Here is a 22,114-nt window from a genome sequence, read left to right as displayed (position 1 = left end):
TCTGCTTATAGTGTAGCATTAATACATGAAGGACTGCTGCTTACAAATACATTTCATTACCCACTGAACTTTGTAGGTAGTGGACATCTTTCCCACTGCCTGCTTAGTACCTACCTAGAGTTAAGAACCTCAACACCAGATTTCCATTGCTTAACCTGCAAATGTTTTATATTTCTCTGACATTTAACTGTGTTTTCTACATACAGCACAGATAATAAATTAAAATTCAAATTCCCCTCTGTTTCTGAAATTTCCTCCTCCAGCTTGTCAGGGCTTTATTTCGACATTTTGACATTGATTCTTTTCAATTTGTTCCTGTGATCCACACCTGAGAAAGCAGCTGTTCCTGTCTAGCCTGCCCTGACCGTTTCTGTTCAACCCCTGCCAGCTCCTCACTGGACAGAAGTGAGATGCAGCCTGCCAGTCGCTGCAGGACACTCAGCAGGCACTATCACCTCACTGTGGTTGCTGCAGGTGCCAACACACTCAGCCACCCAGCGTGGACATCCCCCTGTGGACAGTGGTGACCTCCCTGCTACCACAGGTACCTTGGGAGCTAAACAGGACAGCGTTGTTCTGAAAGGGCAAAATCTTCCATCTGAACAGTCCTACGAAAAACCCTCAAAAAATCCCAACAACCCAGAAGACTGTGAAGCTACCCATACCATGAAGAACTGAACTCAGGTATGTAAATAGATTCCAATTTTGCAAGTTTTAACTGGACTAGTCCTAAATGATATACAGTCTTGCTCTGTTTCTGCACAACAGCTTAAATTTCACTTGAAGTGAGGCACCAGTGCAGGAAATCCAGACACAAAAAATGCATCTCTCCTAGGCTTTCATTCCTCCCCTGAGGCACAAGCCCCTCCTGTCCCTGGCTCACCATGTTCACAGAGCTGGGAATTTGCTTTTTGTCTCACTACACCACTGCATTGCAGCCTCCACCACAGTCTTTGGTGTCTTAGATTATGAATGAAGAGGGCAATGCTGTAAAATAAACTCACTGGTCACATGCCTCTTCCTTGCCGATTTCTCCCAGATCTCCTAATAAAACCCATTATGTTAAAACACACACAAAGTGGTCAGACGCATACATGCACACACTCCTATTTATCAGACACAGCAGCTTTGTATTTAAGGTAGTGTATCAAAGCCCTGAACAGAATTTTTAACTTACATAGTAAGCAGTTGTTTCTTTGGCAAGAAATTAATTTGAGCCTTTTTACAAGTTAGCGATCTTGTATGTGTTCTTCAGGGGTATTCAGACTAAACCATGCATGGGCACAGGTGTTCAACCCCAGCTGCCTGCAGGAACCTCTAGCAGAGCAGCAGCTACACAGACAACAGGACCATGGGGTAAATTGTGTAGAGCAGGCTGGTTTTCTCATGCATGCATCACCCTCATACACACAACCCTTATTTGGAGGCAATGCCAGAAAAAATAAACTGTGGCCTCAGTTCAGCCTTCCACAACCACACAGTGGGCTTCTACTTAGATTCAGTAAGTGGAATTAAGGAACCACCCTGCCGAGCTTCAGTACAAAGTGAAATCCTGCCTTGTGATGTCCCAAAATGGGACAGAAAGAATATATGCAAAAAATATATCCTTGTCAGCACACTCCCAACTGCAAAGGCTAAGAGCCAGATTTTTCATGATGTAATTTCCCAGAGGAGCTGGTTTTCAGGCCAGAATCTCACCTCATCTGTGCTGAAGAAACTCCAGTGGAGCTGCACTGGTGAATCTGGCCTTTTATGTGTAACCTGCTATAACCTACTATAACATTTTTGTCTATTTCGTTCTGTATTTTAGCATCACTCTTCTTAGCAACCTGCAAGACGATTTTCTTCAAAGAAAGCTCTTATTAGGCTTTATATCTATGACCTTAGGTTATCTTTCACAGTTTAATCTACACAAGCTTAGAAATCAAGTTTTGCCTCTGGTTGCCAGCCCATCAATTCATTCGATTGTCCAGTACAACTTCCAATTCTCACAAGCAATTTGGCAATTGTGGAGTATTTTCACACTGCATGTTATAGTCTAGTGCTGTAAAAATAACGAGACCTGGAATTACATACTGTATTGCAAATCTACTCATTTAACCATGAATTTTCAGATAATTTGGGTGTTTCAATAACGGGCATACTATAGGGCAACCTGTCATGTTACTGTTAACACTAAAATGTCACATGCCTGTCTCCAGGCTTGCACACATGTTGACTCCCATCAGCTTTCTCCGGTTCCTTCCTTAATTTACAGGATACGTATTAAAAATACATTATTTTTAATGGATGGTTTCCAAAACAGCAGAGCCCTCCAGCTTCTGAAGAGCACTCTGGAGGCATTTACTAAGGTTGGTAATTCATTAGTAGGGGATATATGAATCTTCCTTGATGGGAAAGACAGAAGAAACCTTGCCTGCTGGAGGCACAGCACTGGACTCTGCTCCCAGTGAGTTGTGTTGCGAGCGGGCACGGAGAGGGCTGTCCTGCATTTCATGTAAAGCTGCCTACGGCCACCCGCTCCAGCCCTTTGCTGGGGGTTAGGAGACATGTCAGCGGCTTGTGACAAGCAGACTGGCCACACCATGGTATTGTGCATGTCTGCTGCTAAAAAAACAACTTTCCAAGAGCAAAGGTGGCAGCAGGGGGCAGCGACTCCAGGAATGGCTGGGGCATTACTCACGGTGCTGGGACCGGGAGCTGGGGAGGAGTCATTGCCCCAGCCGCTGGGACAGCGGTGCCCAGCAAGACCATGGAGAGACTGAGGCTTCCTGCGGCAATGATGCTTGCAGGTAGTGGCTTCACAGATTAAATAAACCATATTAGATCATAAATCGCATGATTTATCTAATGTAACAGGTTTATGAAACACGTGATTATACAAAATCAAAATAAATCACAGATAAAAAATTAAAAAGGCTTTAAAAATTAAAAAGCACCTGCCTGGTGCTAGCAGACTGGAGTATGGTCTGGTCTCATGCAGCAACTGCTGGCCACCTCACATCACCAGACAATTTCTCTCTCACTTTCGTTCTCCTACCGGCTAAATCTGCACAGCCCCTGGCAGGTGGGAGCACAGATAGGCTATAGGCTGTCCCTGCATAGCTCAGAGCCTGCTCCAGAAATGTGAAATGTTTGCATGGCCCAAGTTTGGCAAACTGTAACAGTATCTCAAATCCTTTTATTGCTCTTAAATAGATATTAGTTTTACTGCTTACTGCTTTGCTTCTGCAGTTGATACACAGATTGTAGCCACTGAACTTTGAAGCCTTACAACATGCTATAGCATGGGGTTAACCTGCAGTATCTTCTTAAATTACATGGATGGTTTAATTCAAAGAAAAATGATCAGGTACAGAAAAGCCAGCCTGAAAACAGATTGTAAACACCGCTTTGCTTTTATCAAGTTCAAGTCACTTCCAATTCTGATCCAATATTTTTATGGATTTAATGAATCTGTCAGGTTGATCAGGCTTTGTTTTCATGTTTCCAAATAAAAACAAGCAAATAATGGGAAACATTAAAATGTAAGAAGACAATGACTTTTAAACATATGGGAGCTTTCATCTGAGCAAGAATTTTCCCTGGAAAAGATTTAGGTGAGCTCACAACTTTCAATCAAAGATCTCTATTTCTTTAAAAAAAAAAAAAAAGTTGAGGTTGGTTATCACTTAGAAGGTGAATTTTCACAACTTTAGAGACTGGCTTTACTAGAATGAATTATTGATGTCTTACTTTCATAACTGAGTGACTTGCAAAAAACACCTTACAGTACGTTTCACTGCTGTAAGCTCTTCAGACTTAATGCAGCTCTGGGAAAGCAAGGTGAATTCTTTCTCTGAATTGCATGTCAACAAAAACAAGACTGTAAAGGATACAGTCACTTTGGAAATGGATTGCTCTTAAAAATGTTATTTTCTGTACCTAAACCTCATTCCTAGCTTATGTGGCCTTATAACTCATTTCCTGTTTTCAGAAAGTTTTCCTTTTCCCTGCTAATTGACAGAAGCTGAACATCAATTTCAGTGGAGCTCTGCCAGTTAATACAAGCTGAGGATGTGTCCCATATTTTCAAAAAGGGAGGTCCTTTCCACTGTTTTGACATCTGCCAAGCTCTACTTTAAGCTAATTAAATAATATTGAGTTCTGGCAGGCATTTTCAGGCCATTACAGTTTTCCATTTCTGGACCCCTAGAGACACCTAGCAGGTCCAGCTTCAGGAGAGCTGAGCCATAGATGCAAAGGTGCTGACAACACTAAACGCCTTTTTAAAAATTGGAAAATACCCTAACATTTTGGACACTCTCTGTGGTTTCCATTCAAAGCGAGTTTGTATAAGACCTGTGAACATAACCAAACAGTCTGACACATTTGGAGTTACTTGGGGATTGCCTTCAAGTATTGTTTTAGCTGTGTCAGTCACTAAGCCAAAGAGCACAGGAAACAAACTTGTATAATGCCCTGTGAGGGACTGAAGGGTGCAGACAGCTTGCTCCCGATAAACAGTGCAGCTATTGATCACGTTGAATTGTTCCCCTCTTCAGCAAGCCTCACGCTGCCAGTCTTTCCCACCCTTTGCTCCAGGCCTCCGTAAGTTGCTCGCCCTGCTGCCTCCTCTGGCCCCAAGCCCCCAGCTCTCCCCCAGCACCCCATGGCAATGCCTGCAGGGTACCACTGGCTGCCTGGGCACACCAGAATGCGCAGCAGTGCCTGCCCACTGGGAAAAAGAAAGCATTTTATTTACTTTAGAGAGAAATGTAGCAAACGCTGAATATCTGAAAGATACCTAAAAGAACAGTTATTCCATGTAACCATGGATTTCCTATCATTTTTACAATTTTCTCTCCCTCTCTGCTATTCATATGATAAATCCACTTAAAACAGACAGTAAACAGCCAGAGCAGAGATTGTCTCATCTTGTGTGCACAAGACCTACTACAATGGAGCCTTTATCCTGCCTGCAGACTTTCAGCACTGCTATAATTCAAATACTACTAATAATGATAGTGAACGTAGAATAGCGTGAGCAAGACATTAACGTGAACAAAGAATAACCCTCTCTCAAGCAGATGCTCTATAGGAATAATGGAGAACACCAGCAACACTGGCAGAGTTTGCACACATCCTGCTTTTTTATCCCCAAAGAATCCAAACACCTTTGTAAATGTTTCTAATACATGATACCAAAAATGAAGCCTTTCGATGAAGATGCAGCAGCCCACACACCATTTTGGGCTACAAGGGAGAGCAAGGTTTGCCAGCTGAAACTGTCCTTGCAAAACGGAAGGCAGCCCAGTGCTTACTGGCATGGCTGGCTGACAAACTGGCTCTTGTTCTGCCTCAGATGAAATGGGAACTACCCTGGGCTAAATCAGCCTCTCGTCCATGACACTGCCCCATTACAAGCAAACAACCAAAAAAACACAAACAAGCATGAATGAGCAAAATGTCCATCAAACTACTTTTCATGAGATTTCTCATGCCAGGAGCATTCTGGTTTCAGGCCAGAGAGACTTCCCCGTCAGTTCAGTGACATACTCACACCTTCAAGTAAGCCTCTATAGAGGTGTGTGCATATGTACACTCCCCTGTGCGTGAACTTTGAACATGATTTTGTATCCCATCCCATACTGACAGTTGTGTTAAAACATATTTATGCCTACTGTTACTATCTCAATATAAAGGTCTGTGCCTGTGAGGCTCACAGGTTTGAGCACGCGATGGACAAGGGAACAGCACAGGGGGCAGCCTGCAGTACAGTAAAGAAGGCACAGAAGTAAAGCTGCATTTCAAAACGCGTGGTGTTTCTGGCAAGTCACATGCTTTAAAACTGGACTTAAATCATTGCAACTTTCAACTTCTGTTTCCACAGAACTTTTAAAATGTTTTTGCTTTCACACACAGGGCCCTGTTCAGCATCTTGCTGCCATGGTGTTTTTCTATCTTGACAATCCACTTCCGTAGCAGGCATACAGCCAACTCAAATGAGACTCAACGCAGTGAAAAGCCCTTCAGGTAAACAGTGTGATAAGCTAAACTGCAAAAACGAGACAATGTTTTTGGACTATGAGGCAGTTGCTATGGAGACGGTTGCTAATTAACTGCATTCAGACAAGAGAACAAAGGGTTTAAGGGCAGACAGGACTCTGTATCTTAGAGCGAGCAATGCATAACGTCTTATGCAATCTGCACATCTATCATATCTGGAATACCTGAGCCTTTGCTTAGGTTGCAAAATACCTCAAGAAATGACAACAGGGTGGTTTATTCGCTTATATTTGAACTAATTTTTAGGTAATTAATGACCTACCAGTATTTAAAAAACAAACAAGATTCATACTGAGGAGTCACACATATCACTAATCACTGCATCAAGCCAGGATTATATTAAACATTGAAATGATTTATGATCATTCAGAGTTACAGCTTTCACAGCTAAAAAACAAATGCCATTGAAAAATCACTTTTAAGACAATATAATGTACCTAATCTATTATTCTCTCTTACATCTTAAAAATTATTACTTCCAATGCTCAGAAAGCTCAGAAAAATTAATTCTTCGATTCCTTCTTAAAGTAAGGCCTCGGACCTTAATAATGTGTTTACATTAGAATCAGCTATTCCGATAAGGTATTGGTCTACATTATTTTAAAAGGCTTATATTTCTGGATAGCTATGTATTATGACTCTTTATTATTTCTATAATTCATTGTAGGCCTCCAGTACTCTGTGGAAAAAAAAATAAAATTATCACAAGTGACATAAAACCCTGACCAGCATCGCTCCAGCCTACAGAGTTGCTGTGTGCCTCTGAGTAAAGTGCCCAGGTGCACAGCAGCCCCAAGCGAACCCAAGGTTCTCGTGGGCATGCCAGGGCTCTCCCTGCCTCGATGCAGGGGAACACAGACACCACCAGCACACTCAGCCCCCACGCGAGGTTGAGCCCATCACCTTTGCTGCCTCCCATGAGGTGACACTTGGGTGGAGGAGGCAGCAAGGCAACCCTCTGCCCTGCAGTGGCTCCAGGGAGCAGGTGCCCCAAGGAACTGGGGTTTAATGCAGTCCTGATTGATGCATTGATGCCTGACACTCGTGACTTCCAAGTATGGATTTGGTTGTTTTTTTTTCAATACCAACAGACTGTTGGGAAGGGGCAGCCCAGCAGCTGCGGGTCACAGTACAACTGCGACAGCTGCGCAGGCTGTGCTTAGGCAGACCAGGCACCTCCATACAGTATATAGACATACCCTAACTCATTTTTCAGAGGCTTCAAATGTTGAACTCTTTTCCTAAGTGAGAGCTGAGAAAACCAATAAAGAGCCAGTTGCTTATTAGAAAGTCCCTTCCATTAAAGTTGAAAAGCCAATGGATAAAATACATCTGTGCTAACACAAGATTTCTTAAGATCTAGCTATATAAGGCAACATTTTTCCTTTTTAAGTCATTAAAGATGTAATTTATATAAAATCAAAAGAGAGATTTTTAAAAAATGATTTAGATACTGTTAGGATTTAAAGGGTCACAATCAATTTTGAAGTTAAGTCCCTACTAAGGGGAATGGGATGAGTTCACACCTCATATGAGGCTATTACTTAAGTAAAGCTTGCTGCACACTGAACAAGCAATGTATTAATTTGCTACATGAAGGCCTAAGGTTTTGGGTTTTTTGACATATTAAATTATGGGGCATCTGCAAACAGATCCTAAATCAGAATTGCACATGGATTTTCCACACCAGCCAATTCAGCTTGCCCCTAGACATCCCTTCCAGCATTAATCACTCAACCACGCTGCTGTACTTCATATTTCTTTTACAGAAACAGAGGTCTGCAAGATTCTTAAACTCTTGCCTAGAAAACAGAAATTATTACTTATGTGGCTAACTAAGTTTTAAACATAAGGGTCCCAATTCTGCCTTCAGTTACACTGCCTTAAATCTTTAACAACTCCATTAGATTTATAACAGTGTAACTGAGGAGGAAATTGAGCCCAAGATATTTTCTAAATCTGTAATTAAATAGCAGAATTTTAGCTTGGCACAGAGTAAAAACCTCTTAGATTATGTCTCTGGATAAACTACATACTTTTCTATTCCTTGAATAATGATGTTATGAACAAATTAAATCATCTTATTTTTACCAGCTTCTATATCATTCTGTGGATAGGACACATTCCACATTATCTCATGGATCTGCCTCATGCTCCCATTCACTTTCTCACTCTTCTCCATATAGATGTGAGACCTTTCATAGATATCTGTTATTTGTATGTCGTATATAGCACCACAAGGATCTTTTTGTGTTTGGTTTCAAGGAGCTACTATATTAAACAAATGCCTAATAATAATAAAATGGCACTTAGCCAACTCCCTTATTAGAGGTGCAAGGCATCCTGTGGTCAAATTATGCAGAGATTGTACTTTTAAGAAGATGCAGCCTGCTCTCCTAGTGCACAGGATGTGGTACAGGAAACATGGTTTTGCCACAGTTGTCCTAAGCCCCCCAAGGATCACTGGATAAACTGTGAAAGAGGCCCCTTCAGCATTAAACCATAGATGGCACTGGTGGGGAGAGGGCTCAGTTCCCAGCTCTGCTATAAAGCTCTTGATGACATTGGACAAGTTATTTAATCTCTCTATACTTCTTTTCTTTACTGGGGTAGAAGCAGCTTGTAAAACTTCCTGTCTCATAATTTTAATATAAGTGGTCTTTTCATTGCATTTTTACCTCACTTTTATCTTTGCTCAGTATTGCCAGTTCTAATGCATCTTTCCTGCTGTTTCCCCGTTTGCTAACCTCGCACACCACAGCCCCATGCCAGCACTGCACGTTCCAGGCCCGCAGAGGCCAGCAGGAACTCAGCACAGCTGCTACCAAACAGGGGCTGCAACAGATCTACCATCTTTGGGGCAACAAGGCCAAGCCAAAGGGTTTTCTGAGCTGTCCCATCTGCTAATGACACTCCTCTGGCAACCCTGTCACATAGTCCCTGTACTCTTTTGTCACTGCCACGCAAGATGGAAAATTCTGCACGTGGCTCCTCAGTACGCTGTCCCTTAAGGTAATTCTCCTCAGCACTTTCACAGCCTCTGGTGATTAGACCTCCTCTAGCTAAAATTACGTCATGCTCTCTAAACATATAACATACAATAAAAGCTTACATACCTCACTTATCTAAACATACACCAACATATATACCTATTTAATAACTACTATGAATGTGAATTACAGTATTTCTTTGCAGACAGCTCACCCAGTGGGATGCATACAGTAACCAAAGCACAGAAGGAAGGGTGCCAGCCAAGCACTAGACAGTTTGTTGTGTGTAGATCCCCTTGTTGAGGTCTTTTAAATCCATTTTAATTTGCTGAAAGAGGAATAAGATATATATACACACACGCGCGCACTTATTCACGCATGTGTGTGCATGTACGTATATACCTATCAGTAAGCATTTCTTTCGTAAGTAATTGTGCTAGAAGATTTGACAACAATCTAAGGAAGAACTAAACAATTGAAAATGCAATTCCTGTTTTATGAATTAAAATTTGAAGTCACCAGATCACATGAAGGCATCTGTTAATATAATTCAAAGACTACTTTTCCTACAGATAATTATTTTATTACTTATCTACAGCTGTCAACAATATCCACAAATAACAGTAAGCCTGCTGTCCCCAACCAAATGGAACCGGAACCACTCAGGTTAACATTTCATTTTTCTTGATACCTAAGATGGTACAGTTACCTGTTAGTTTAGGGGTAAAACTCTGATGCTGAATACAAGTGGCAGAAGTTGCTTTTTTCATCTGTGCTCCCTACCCACTGGCATTGCTAATATGACATAAAACACAAATTAAGCTACAATTTCTATTTAAACAATGCTTTCCTTTTTCATGCTAACCAAACACCTCTTAACATTAAGGTAGAAGCAAGCAAAAGTGAAGCAACTTCAGGCAAATAAGTTTGAAATGCAAATGCAGTATAATCTAGATCACTTACTTCCACACAGATTGCTGGAATATGCTTCCTAACACCCACAGGCATATATTCTGTGCTGCTCTCCCCAAAACTGCCAGGCATCAAGCTCGCAACCTTTGCCTGCAAACAAACCAACATTAGGCCCAAGCTAATTCCACTTTTGCCCACTTGAGCCCAATCTTATTTCTTCTGAGGAAGACGACCAATCAAAGAATTGGCTTGATATTCTGATCTGTTTTGATGGTTTATACACAGGGTAACCTCAAGCAAGCTTAGTGCCCCCTTACAAATGTAGGCCAATTTTTTTGCTAACAAAACTCTGTGGCAAGTTCCTAAATTCTATCAGATTGTATGGGTGCAAGACAGCCTGATCTCTGGATTTCTCTCTCACTTTTGAATGAGCTAGAAAGAATACCTCAATAAAAGCATAAAATCTGCCAATATCCAGGAAAATCCCCAAGAGGCTTGACCTAGTTGGAGATAGCTGTTGTAGGAAGGCTGTAATTAAGCAGTTGCAATAGCACTGACTTCTCACACTAGCAAATGTACATGTTGACCGCAGTTTCTATTAACAGTGCTTATTTGAGGTAACATTGTGCTGGTATTTGACTGACGTCCCCAGCAACAAACATGGTGTGCAAGGATCCCTCAGTATTTCAATTTCCTCGTGCATCTGGGATGCACTGTTGTCCCTTGTACAATGGGTTCAAGAAGCCACGATACTTCCCTACATTTAAAAGAGTATTCATGACATGGTATTAGCACATTTATGTTCATCTCTCTCCATCTTCCCCTAATTTGTATTATTTTTGCTTTCAAAAACACGTCCTTAATCATGCAATGTAAAAATTTTAGTCTGCCTAGAACAAAAACAAAAGCAAAAAAGCTTAAGAGAAAGCTTTTTCTTTTAGCTAAATCATTACTTCCACTGAAAGTCTGTAAACTGTTAATCCATTAGTGTCCAATTCTTTAAACTATATGGTCAGACTGAAATCATCTGGAAGCCCAGATGCTGAGGTGTTTCTCTCTGATGTTCCAGGCCAAGTGTCCCACATTAAACTGTAGGATAGGAAAATATTCATATAATGGTATGACTACAACTTCTCAAGGGCATCACAAAAAAATCCTGCGTGCATCTGTGAGGAAACCCCTGTAAGGCACAGTTACAATACATATTAATTTTGAATAGCATGGCCCTCTGGGAATTGTGTAAGACTCATGTCATAACCACTGCATTTACTCTCCAACAGTTATCCTGAGCTCACTCTAGGTGAGGTGTGAGGCAGGATATCAGCCCATTTCTCTGGGAAACTGCACATCTCCAGAAAGCCAAAAATGCTGTAAGTGGCCTTGTGCTGCCACTGCCCCTTGTTCCCTGTCCTGTTATTTGTAATCACATCCACATTGTGCAAATCTACTAGGGGAGAAGAGGAATGTTAGGATGAAGTTTCCCTCTCAACATGGTTCGGATGCCTCGCTTTCACCACTCATCTCACTGGCCCCAGATCTGCCTGGCTTGAACAGCTGGCCAGGAGTCTCCAGTTCCAGCAGCTCTTGGATGCTGATGTGAGCCACCATGGTGGTGCTGCTGTGGTGGTTGTGCTGGGGTCAGTTTTTGACCAGTTTTTCTCTGCTTCCTGGCCAAATAAGTTGCACTCTGCATTGTACAAGTCTCTCCATAAAATAACAATTTATACATTTTCCTCTCCTGTTTCCATAATGATGCCCAGGATAGTGATGCCTAACACAAATATAACTCCCCTTCCACACACCCTCAAGCTGGGTATATGGATCAGTGGGATCCTGCTAGGATTGTAAGAGATAATTCAGCTGGTATTTGAAGCTGGTAAGAACGGAGACACTTCTACAGTAATCTCATACTGGTCTCATGGAAAAGAGCGCAAACCTGACAGACCATCACAACTCCTAAGTGAGAGTGGGTCTTATTTGTCTATGTCAAGTTGTCTCTACGTTGCCTGAACCAAAAGATGTTCACCCTGACATGCTTTAAAGAGGGATCATCGTTCTGCAAGGGACCAGATTGAGTAAATAAGTACATTTTCTTTTATGCTACCTATATGCAGGATTTTCAACTCTTAAACTCTCAAGTACAGCACAACCAACTAACATACTACAACAGCCTGATCAAGACTGTTTTAACTAACTCCTAGTGGAAGAGAAGCCTGTTCCTTAAGGCTTAAAAACTGTGCCTCTGCAATTACAGTATCACAAGTTCATCTTGTGAAATCAGAGTTGGAAGAAAAATGAACTAGTATAAATCACACTAGACAATCTCCTAAACATATCCTGGATGTTCTAGGGAGGTTGCATCACTTCTGCGCTCTCATTCTAATATGCATAATTTCTAAACAAGGGATTTACTAAAGAAACAATGTCATAAAGGAAAAACATCCTCTTATTCAATTTAGTACAGATATTTGAGTAGGAATAGCCATTAAATAACCGTTAAGTAGTTAAATACCTGATCTGTACCTACCCTTGTAGATTCCACTTAGTTCCAGGCAAGAACGAATGCTGCTACGAACTCCTCTAAACAAGGGTAACTAACTGTTTACCTGATGTTGTTTCCCATGAGCAGGATATGAACAACTTTCTGCAAGTCCTTCTTTATAAAGATGACTAAAGACAAGATACTTGTTACAGAGGACAAAAAAAAAAAAAAAAAAAAAAAAAAGCGCTAAAAACCATTTCCAAAGGATATTCTGCTCTTTTTAGTACAAAATTTTTCAGCAAAACTTGTTAGTATTACTTACACTTTCCTTTGGAATACATTATTCTCCTGACCCAACACAGCCAAAGGGAGTACTTATTACATTGCTGTGCTATGGCTAACCTCGAACATCACTCACACTTTCAGACACTGTGCTTTCCACAGACTGCTCTCTTCTGCCTGCTCCCCAGGTAGGAGTTGATACCCTTATCATGCGCAGCTCTTACAATCCCACTTAAATTTTCTCTTGAGGACAGCAACTTATGGCAGAGGGGAGGGAGAAAAAACAAAAACAAATGAAAGAAACCCCACCTCCATCTTGTGAAGACTAACACTTTATCCCAAATTGTTGACAATTTACTCTTGAAAGCCCACATGGAAAGATTAAACCCTGATCTCGCACATTCCAGAAATGCTGGACAACAAGTAAGCCCCATACTCTTCATTTCTAATGACAGCAGAGCCTAACGCTCAGCTCACAAAAGCAGGCAGCCTTCTTGCAAGCACTGCATCGTGATGTTGCAAGGATGTTACAGGATTTCAAAAATGTTGATAGGCAAAAATGTTGATTGATTGTTCATAATCTGAGCAATTTAAGTAGTAACTTTTCAAACAGACTCTGTATCTTTGAGCCTTCATTTTCTTTAATTTTAACTGACTGCCAAGCGCTCTGCACATGCTTGCAACCACCTTCATGCATGCATTGTGCCCTGACGTAATGCAGTGTGCAATCACAGGACTGCAAGAACGTTTCTAGACAGACTTGTTTACAATCTAAGAAACCCAAACAGTAACTTTCATAATACAAGTCTAATCTCCAGTGCATTTTGTGTATGTTGCTGTGAGACACAAAAAAAAGAAGAAAAAAAAGAACATATCTTTGTAAAATGATTGCAATAACAGATGAATAAACATGCAACCTGATACTTCACATCTGGTATTTCATCACTCCAAATACCTTATTCACATTCAAATATATTTAATACTGTGGAAACTTTATAAGGTACTGATGCCTTTATGGAGGCAGTAACTTGCATGGAACTTTTAAAATTAAAAACAATGGTAAAAATAAGTTACAGCAATTTACTGTATCCTGCATAAAGCTAGTTAGCTCACAATTTCCTTACAGAAATCCAGAAAGACACCTAGTGATAGCAGTTACCTACAGAATCACATAAGCCTAGAGAAAGGTGCTTTGGAAATGAAGGCTCTTACTACTCACTGTACAAAAATCCTATCATCTGAACAGAAATTTTTATGGAAGTATCATTTTTCCTTTACTATCATGGTCAAGGCCAAGAGGTTTATGCATGACCTAATAAATGTATACAACAGTTCTGAAAGGCTGCTATGCACCTTCTCACATTAAATCGTAGTTAGTCCTCTTTGTAAAGCAACCAAAAATGTCCTTCGTAAGTACTCATTAACGCACTCTTTTGTAGTTTTGATGTACAGATGAATACCTCCAAAGTAAATCACGATGACTAATTTCATTTGCAATTTAAGAGCTGATCACATGTTGCGGAAATTAAGATCAAATTATTTTTTAAGTCTTACAGGCAAAAGCCACCTTTGCTACCTTAAGGCTGTGTTAGCAATGCTGGTGGTAACACATCTGTAAGCATTATTATACTTGCAGAAATTTATGTTGCTGTGGTATTGTCCCTGGAGCTGCACTAAAGCTGCATCTCAGTGTAGCTAAATTTCAAAAAAGACAAAAACATACACACAGGGCCAAATCCATTCCCGTGGTAACTCCAGTGACTTCAGTGTTACACCAGGAATAAAAGTAGGGCTGCATTTCACAGCAGCTTTCATTCTTCTAATCTTTTCCAAAACACTCTCCCAGGAGCAAAGACAAGCACAGGCAGATATCCTGCCAATAAGTGAGTTCACAGGAATTGCTAAGAGTAACTAAACTGTCAGCAGTGAAAGACCAACAATCTGAACAAAGTACAAATGCAGGACAGCCAATGCCCTCTAATGGGCTAGTGTTTACTATGTACTGGAGATGCAGGGGCACAGAAATTCATTTGAATTAATCTCTTAAAGGGAAATAAATGATAGGGTGTCCCACCTCAAACTAGTGGCTGATATTTACTATTTATCAGTTCTTCACTTGATGCTGTACAGATGAAAGAAATTCTTACCAATACCTTGGAAGACAAAGGAAAATGGGTCTAGCCGAGTCTCTCTTCCATGGGCTTTGCTCAACTACTTCCACAGAGGGAGAGCTTCAAGTTATGGATGTGTTCCTTTACCCTGCCACTCTACTCAAAGATTTGATATTTACTCCTCCCTCACCTTCCCCCCTTCCACACTCCCCATTTGCTAGTCAATACCATAGAAGTTAGTAGCAAAGCCAAAACTGTAAGATCATCTTGAGTGCATGAGCATACGCACACAGCAGGGGGAAGAGGAATGACATTCAGCACTTTCCTGCAGAAACCGTATCACTTGTCCCTTGGCCTTAGTGTGCACTCCCTTTCTCTCAAGAATTTCCAAACTAGGGTTCTTGGAATTTGCCCCCTCTGAACCAAAACAAGTGTCTTTGCTTCTTACCCAGTCATTTCCTATAAATTCAAAAACAAGAGTTTTATTAAGTTTTTACTTTGTTTTCTGTGGCCTTCTTCAAGGAGCCATAATCCAGGACTGGTGGCAGGCTGAAATGCTCACAGCCTCACGCAGGTCATGACAGTCCTTATGACCAAGGATGGCCCAGGGCCACAAAGCACCACGGCATCCCCCTCCTTCCTCCCCAGCCACAGGGCCCCAAAACACCCCTCTGTGGGAGTAGGATTTAAAGAAAGTCTTCAGGTTCTCATCCCCATCTGGTGCCGTAAATTACTTTTTAGGAAGGCAAGGGGAGAGGGAAACACCCTCCCCTCCCCTTCCCAGTCCAAGATCACAGCTGTAGTGGAACAGCTGAAGCGATCTGGGCTGCCAGGAGAGGTCATGGCAGTCCCTCGGCGCTGCCAGGGTGGCTGTGCCAGCATGAGCCATGCTGCGACAGCCCCGGCGGCATGGCAGGCAGGGGCCCCGCAGTCCCTCTGTGCCCAGTGCACAGCCCCCTTCAGAAAGCTCACTTTCAAGGGCCATTTCAGACCACCGCAGAGAACAGTGAAGAAACTCCGGCTTCTGGTTACATGGAAGTTGTGAAGCTCTCATTAAATCAAAGGCAGACTTAGAATACTTCGTCAAGCAAAATCTCTGCTCATCTCCAAAGAAAAAAACTACAATTGCTTAACTTAATCCACACAGAGTGATCATTATATTTGCCACCACAAAGATCGTATTTGTTCTAGTGCCTATATCTAAAGGTAATTTCAGTCAGAAAATGAAACAGTGCTCTCCTGACCTTTTGTCGCACATGGTTCACGAATTACAATATCCCCAACACTATGGAAGCTTAGAGATATTGCAATGTCTCTCTTGTAAGTGAAATAAACTTGGTATGCCACTAAAAGGCATTAAATTATTTTCATTATGCCACACAGAATCTAAAACACTTACACTGTTATGATTTCAAAATCCTTGGAGAACAATTATGCTCTCAGGGCCATAAGACTCTATGATGAAGGCCTCAGAAACATGGCATGGTTTCAATAAATCCTCAAACACTACAAGGCAGTTACTCAGCTTAAAGAATGAAAACATGAGTTCATCCACTGCAAAGTCAGGATGTAAATTCTACTAATGTAGTATCCTGCACTTCCTAACACATTTTTTCTTCCCAATCAGGATAACGCTTTAAGTCAAGTTTTCAGCATAATGCACATACATCCTTTTTCTGGTTTAAAGTTTTTTTTAGGATGAACATTAATACATATGACATGCATATATGCTTATGGTATCATTAGCTAGCAGTAATAATCAGCAACTAGATACGCAAATGTGTATGAATGTATACGAATGTTTTCTATGTACATATAATTTAAAAAACGGTAACATTCAGTATCAAAGCACCATTGAATTAAATCAGCGATTGTCAAAATGAGTGGATAAGTATGTTAATTTCTTTAATTTATACTATATCACAAAGAATGCTTTTAAACAGTATAAATCAGATTTCAGGGGTGATTGCTGTGGATTCTGATTTCAAAAAAATGCAGCCACCCTTATTTTGGTTGATGAGGCTATTCCAGCCTAAGTAGAGCTTTTAAGCATAAATACACAATACACTTGTTTGGACAGACATGCTCATGTCCTCCTAGAAAGAGCACAACCTTCTAATTAAGCAAATCATCTCCCCCTTTCCAAAGGGTAATAACAACAACAAGATGCAATCAAAACAGGCAGAAAAAAGGGGAAAAGAGAAATTATATTCCCCTGTATGGGGTGGGGAGGGGCTAGAAAAAGAGAGTGAGATAAAAAGAGAGCAAGCAAACACCCGGGCAGGAAACCGGGGCCCAGCAACTTTCTGCCAAGGGCTGCTGAGATGCTTCACCACAGCTCGGTTTTTCCAGACACCACACTTCGTGTGGCCGCTGGGGTCACCTGGCAGCTGCAAAAAAAAAACGCCAGCAGCAGCAGTGTCCGTTTCCATGACCTCGGGGGGAGGAGCCACGGGGGCACAGCTGGTGGCAGCTGCAGCACCATCTGCTCGGGGATGCGCTCTGGCCTGGCCACCCCCTCTTCTGCCTGGGGACAGCCCCAGCAGGTAGGGCGGCAGGGCTGCCTTCCCCTGCGTCTCCCAAAGGCATGGCCACCACTGCCTGCCCACAGCCGCCCACAGATCGACGAGTGGGAGTAACAGCTCCGTAGGCCGCAAAGCAAAGTTTGCAAAATGGAAACAAAAAAAGCGACCACGCCTTGGGAGCAAGAGAGCTTGGATGAGTGGGACGGAAGCAACAGAGGCCCGGACAGTGTGAGCAGATGTCAGCATCCCTCGATGGAGCATGTATTTATGGAATGCTGTCAGCACGTCATCTGATTTATAGCAGTCTGCACTGAGAAAACAGAGAAGAAAAAAAAAAAAAAAAAAGCAAAGAAAAAGAAAGGCACAAAAGCACCCCCTAACTTGCATCTTTTGTTGAGAGGATTTTTGAACACAAGAACTTTATAGCTTCCCAATTCAATATTGTATGTTCTGCCATGCGGTCCTTCCACTGCATTTCCCGTTTCTCTTTCTGCACCATGTATTGCAAAAATAAGAAAAATGCTTACGTATTTTCTATGCTCAAGGAGTGACACATTTAAAAGCTTCTTGTAAACATTCCCCTTTAGGCAAATTATAGCATTCAGTAAGGACACAATTATGCATCAATATTGCTTCCAACTGCCAGCAGTGAAAGGACTGGTTGGGACCATCCTGAGCAACACATCAGCCCAGCAGAGCTCCCTCAACTTCACAGATTTATTCAAGATTTACTCCATAATTACTAAAATCAGAGCCAGGAATTGTGTAGAAAAACAAGCTGTCCTTTACAGCTCGCACTGGGACAATTATTTCCAAAGGCTAAATGTGCACCACTTACCATACATTTTGCCTTCATCTGATAAGATGATTTTCCTCCTCCCACATGGTGGATAGATAGCTAGAGCCTCCTGAAAGCTCTGTTCAATATCAGGGCTCCAGACACCTTCTGCATCATTGTCAATAGGTTTATCTGCAGAATCGCTCATTCTTTCAATATCTTCGGCAGGGCTCTCGCTGCCGCTCCAGCTGCTGGACTCAATGGTGATGGCTGGGGTCTCCAAGCTTAAGCTTGGAGTCGTAAAGGAAATAAACCTACAAAACAAACAAACAAGCCCACAGGGCATTAAGGACATGGAACTTCAGGCAAACATTTCTGGTTACTTCTGACTCTAAGTTAACAGCAGCTGAGCAGTAATGGGAACAACGCGAGCATTGGAAGCACCCAGGAAAAGTAAAATATTAACAACAACAGTTCTAACCTAAATCAGTAGAGGCAGAATGATAAGGTTGTCAGAAGAGGAACTCTACCACACATTTTCTACATCCAATTACATGAAGGCACATAGCATCAGGTTATATTTCACAGATTGACAAAATAGGTCTTAATACTGGGGAAAACTCTACAACACATAACGTATTTGATCTGGCGTAAGACTGGCATCTGTAAAATAACAAACCAGACCCTCAACCAGGGGTAAATCAGTTTCCTTTCCACTGGCTGGAAAGGAAGTACCACCATTTACATCACAGTGACCACCGGAGCCTAAAATAACTTAAACCTAAAACCCAAAATAAAAACTATCATTCACATTCATCTGGATGTTGGATGTCATGGAGTAAATTGAATTACACTAGCAACAACATAGCTCAATGTGATTAACTGGGAAAGGCTCTACTTTTCAGATCTTACCCAAATATATAATACAATCAGAATCTGAGCTACGTACAAATGGAAATTGATCAAATGGTAATATAAAGTTGATAAAACGATAATACCAGAGAAAGGAATTACATGAAGAGATATATATTTTACCTGTTTTAAAAGGTCCCTGTCACAGAACCATAGCAGAACAAAAATTATAATCTTCAAGTCACTGAATCTATTTAATAAGAAATAATTTAATATAGCTGCACCTGCTCACACCACCAGAGCTGCAGATCCATCAGTGTTCCTTTTATATTTTTGAGAGAAATACAACTCTGCTATAAAGATTTGCTCCAGGCAAAAAAGCTGCTATACCAGACCAAATTAATCTCTGGTGTAATTCTTTGTGAAGTCAGTGAAATAACACCAGGAACAGATTTGGCTCAACATGTCTAGGCATAATGCAGTTTTACTTTGAAAAAAAGAAGTTTGGTGACTCTAACTGATCTAAATGGATAGGAGTGTTCAAACATGCATGCATGTGCTGCACACGCTCTTAAAAATCCAGTTAGCTGCCTGAACACAGAAAAAAAAAAGTACGTATTAAACACTTATTTTATCAGGGGAGATGAGAGCAGGTCCCTTCTATGTGCAGAAGAAGGGGATGTCCCCACCAGTCCCTCTCCAGCTTAACACCAACACCTTTCAGCAGACTCTCAGTACATCCTAAACAGGTGAGAAGTGGCACACTGGCAAACAGCTGATGGAAAAGAAGGGGACATAAGTAAGTTGGAGGCTACAGCAGCTCTGGAAAAGCACCTTTTTGAGCTGGAGAACTCCCTGAAAGGAAAAGTATTTACAGCTCTCCTCACCTGAGCTAACCAATGGGACGATCACTAGATCCCAAACCTGACAGTCCAGTCCATCAGAGGCTAGGGAGCCTTGAAAAAAATAAAAAAACTGAGCTGAAATGGGGAATCTGGGAGTGGTCTTGCAGTCTCACTAACCAAGGTTACTGGTCTGACACCTAAAGTATGAGGTATTTCCACTCCTCTGGGCTTTACAAGGCACTCTGATGGATCAGCACACATGAAATGGACTCTCAAGAACTTTAGTTTCCCTACTTGAATGTCTTTTTCTACAGAGAGGCATCTCTTAACTTAGCATTTGTTTTAGCATTTCAGCACAGCTTACGTTAGTGCCTACCCACCGGTAATCTCAAGGCTAACAGCATCTCGAATGCCTTTTAATAACTGATAATGAGGCAGGGGATGGATTCCCAGGGAAATACACACAAATGAGGAGCAGGAGCAAAGTCTGCCCAAATACACCACTTATTGTCTGAGAAATGCAAAATGTGCCAAATTTTTTGAAGCCTCATCACAAAGAGGGATATGTAAACATATAGTGAACACAATCCTTCAAAATTTTCAGAAGGCTGAAGGCTTGATTCAGCTCTCAAGACTAGAATCTTACACTCAAGGTTTAGTGGAAACAAACACAGCAATATTGGGAAAGAACTGACAAAAATGATCATTTGCATTTAAGCCTTCAAATAGAGGTGGAATTTTAGGTAAATGAGGTAATTAAACCGCGACTGGGATAATTAGCAGGGTTTCAGTTTTACTGCCACAGTGCACAGAAAAATGGCTACAGGAGATTTTACTGGCCTCACGTGATCGAGACCACAGTTTAGCATTTCACCAAAAGACCGCACAGAGCAGGGCTGTTTACTAGGTCAGTTCTTCAAATGTGACTTGGGAAGGAAATCCTTCCCCTCCTCGATCACAGGGACCACATCCTGCAACACACAGCACAGCCACCGGCATCTTTCCCTGCAGCCCAACCACGCTCTGCTTACAAAAATCTGCCGCAGTTGTAGCCCCAAGTCTTATTATCGTCCTATAAACCAGTCCTTGTTATTGCATTATGCTGAAATAATAATTAAAATGCACGCAAGGAAAACAGAGAGGCTCTAAAGTAATTAATGTTACTTGATATTCATGTTAGATCTTACATTGTGTTTATTGCAATGTGTTTACTAGTGAATTTTCACTAATGTGCTATCTCCCTTCCCATTCCTTTTTACCTACTTGGCTATAATCTTGAGGCATTAGTAGCTACTATAGAAGCCTCTAAAATATAAGACAAGCAAGTATTTCTTCTAGAATCTGTATGATGGGGTAGGGAGCAACCTCCTGGAAAAAAACCCTCTCATGTACTAAAGGTTGTTGTTAGTGATTTCCATTTCGGTGAACACTGACACTGCAGATCAAGCTAGAAGACCAAGGAGCGAGGAAACCTTGTACTGCAACCACTAAATGGCTCCCTATTATTTCACAAAAATAATGAGCTACTCTCTTAATCAGTTCCAGCCCAGCTCTATGTATCAAAAGGCAATTCTACCTCGTCTTTAACTTGAATTCTAAGGATCCAACTATGATTAAAAAATCCAGACCTATTATGTTTGAGTTGAACATGATTATCAAAAAATAATACAACTTGTCAATAGATGAGCTTTGTTGCACATTTCTAATGAGCAATAAACCTCATGTGAGAAATACGGTCTTCCAGTCCATTTCTGTAAAAAAAAAAAAAAAAAAAAAAAAAAAAAAAGCCTTCCTTTTATTAATAAACTCGAAATGTCCTAATACAAACTTTTAGTGGAGGAAGTGTTAATTTCCTGGAGGCAATTAACAAAAACAACCAAAAAGGATCCATTTGCACGTGAAGTTAGAGAGTACATCAAGTTGAAAAATTCTATATTTGCTTTTTATCATGTTAATTTTTACAGAACCAATTTTATGCTTGTATTTTATGTTAACAAATTAAAATACCTCCATGCTTCCCAGAAAAACAACCAAATAAACCTTACCAGATTTTGGCTATCCTTTTTGTACCTTCTAAAATTGCTTAAAACATACTGCTGCAGTTTTGGAGTTCCCACTTCAGAGTTTTCCTTTTAATACCAGTCTCTTTGACATATACTTTAAGACAGTTTCCCATGTGCCTAAGGTCCTTTAGTTACCACTCTGAACAGTGAACTCTTGCAGCTGATTTCTATTCCCTTTATTTAAGCCAATTCTAAGTATGACTGGCTTTCTCTGTAGTTTTTGCAG

The 22,114-nt window shown here is 41.1% G+C and overlaps 1 protein-coding gene across 9 annotated transcripts in view; it reads right to left on the bottom strand.

Annotated features, from left to right (window-relative positions):
* Positions 1-22,114, bottom strand: part of TEAD1 (TEA domain transcription factor 1) — a 159,427-nt gene that overhangs the window by 85,593 nt on the left and 51,720 nt on the right. For all 9 annotated transcript variants that reach the window (XM_072039446.1, XM_072039447.1, XM_027462254.3 and 6 more), the window contains exon 3: positions 18,189-18,442. In XM_072039446.1, the coding sequence (XP_071895547.1) occupies positions 18,189-18,336 (148 nt within the window). In that variant the 5' untranslated portion in view covers positions 18,337-18,442. The remainder of the gene's footprint in view (positions 1-18,188; positions 18,443-22,114) is intronic.

This window comes from Anas platyrhynchos, chromosome 5 (genome assembly GCF_047663525.1).
Source record: "Anas platyrhynchos isolate ZD024472 breed Pekin duck chromosome 5, IASCAAS_PekinDuck_T2T, whole genome shotgun sequence".
NCBI classification, from domain to species: domain Eukaryota; kingdom Metazoa; phylum Chordata; class Aves; order Anseriformes; family Anatidae; genus Anas; species Anas platyrhynchos.
Note: the sequence above shows the minus strand (reverse complement) of the source record. Positions and strands in the feature narration are given on the sequence as shown.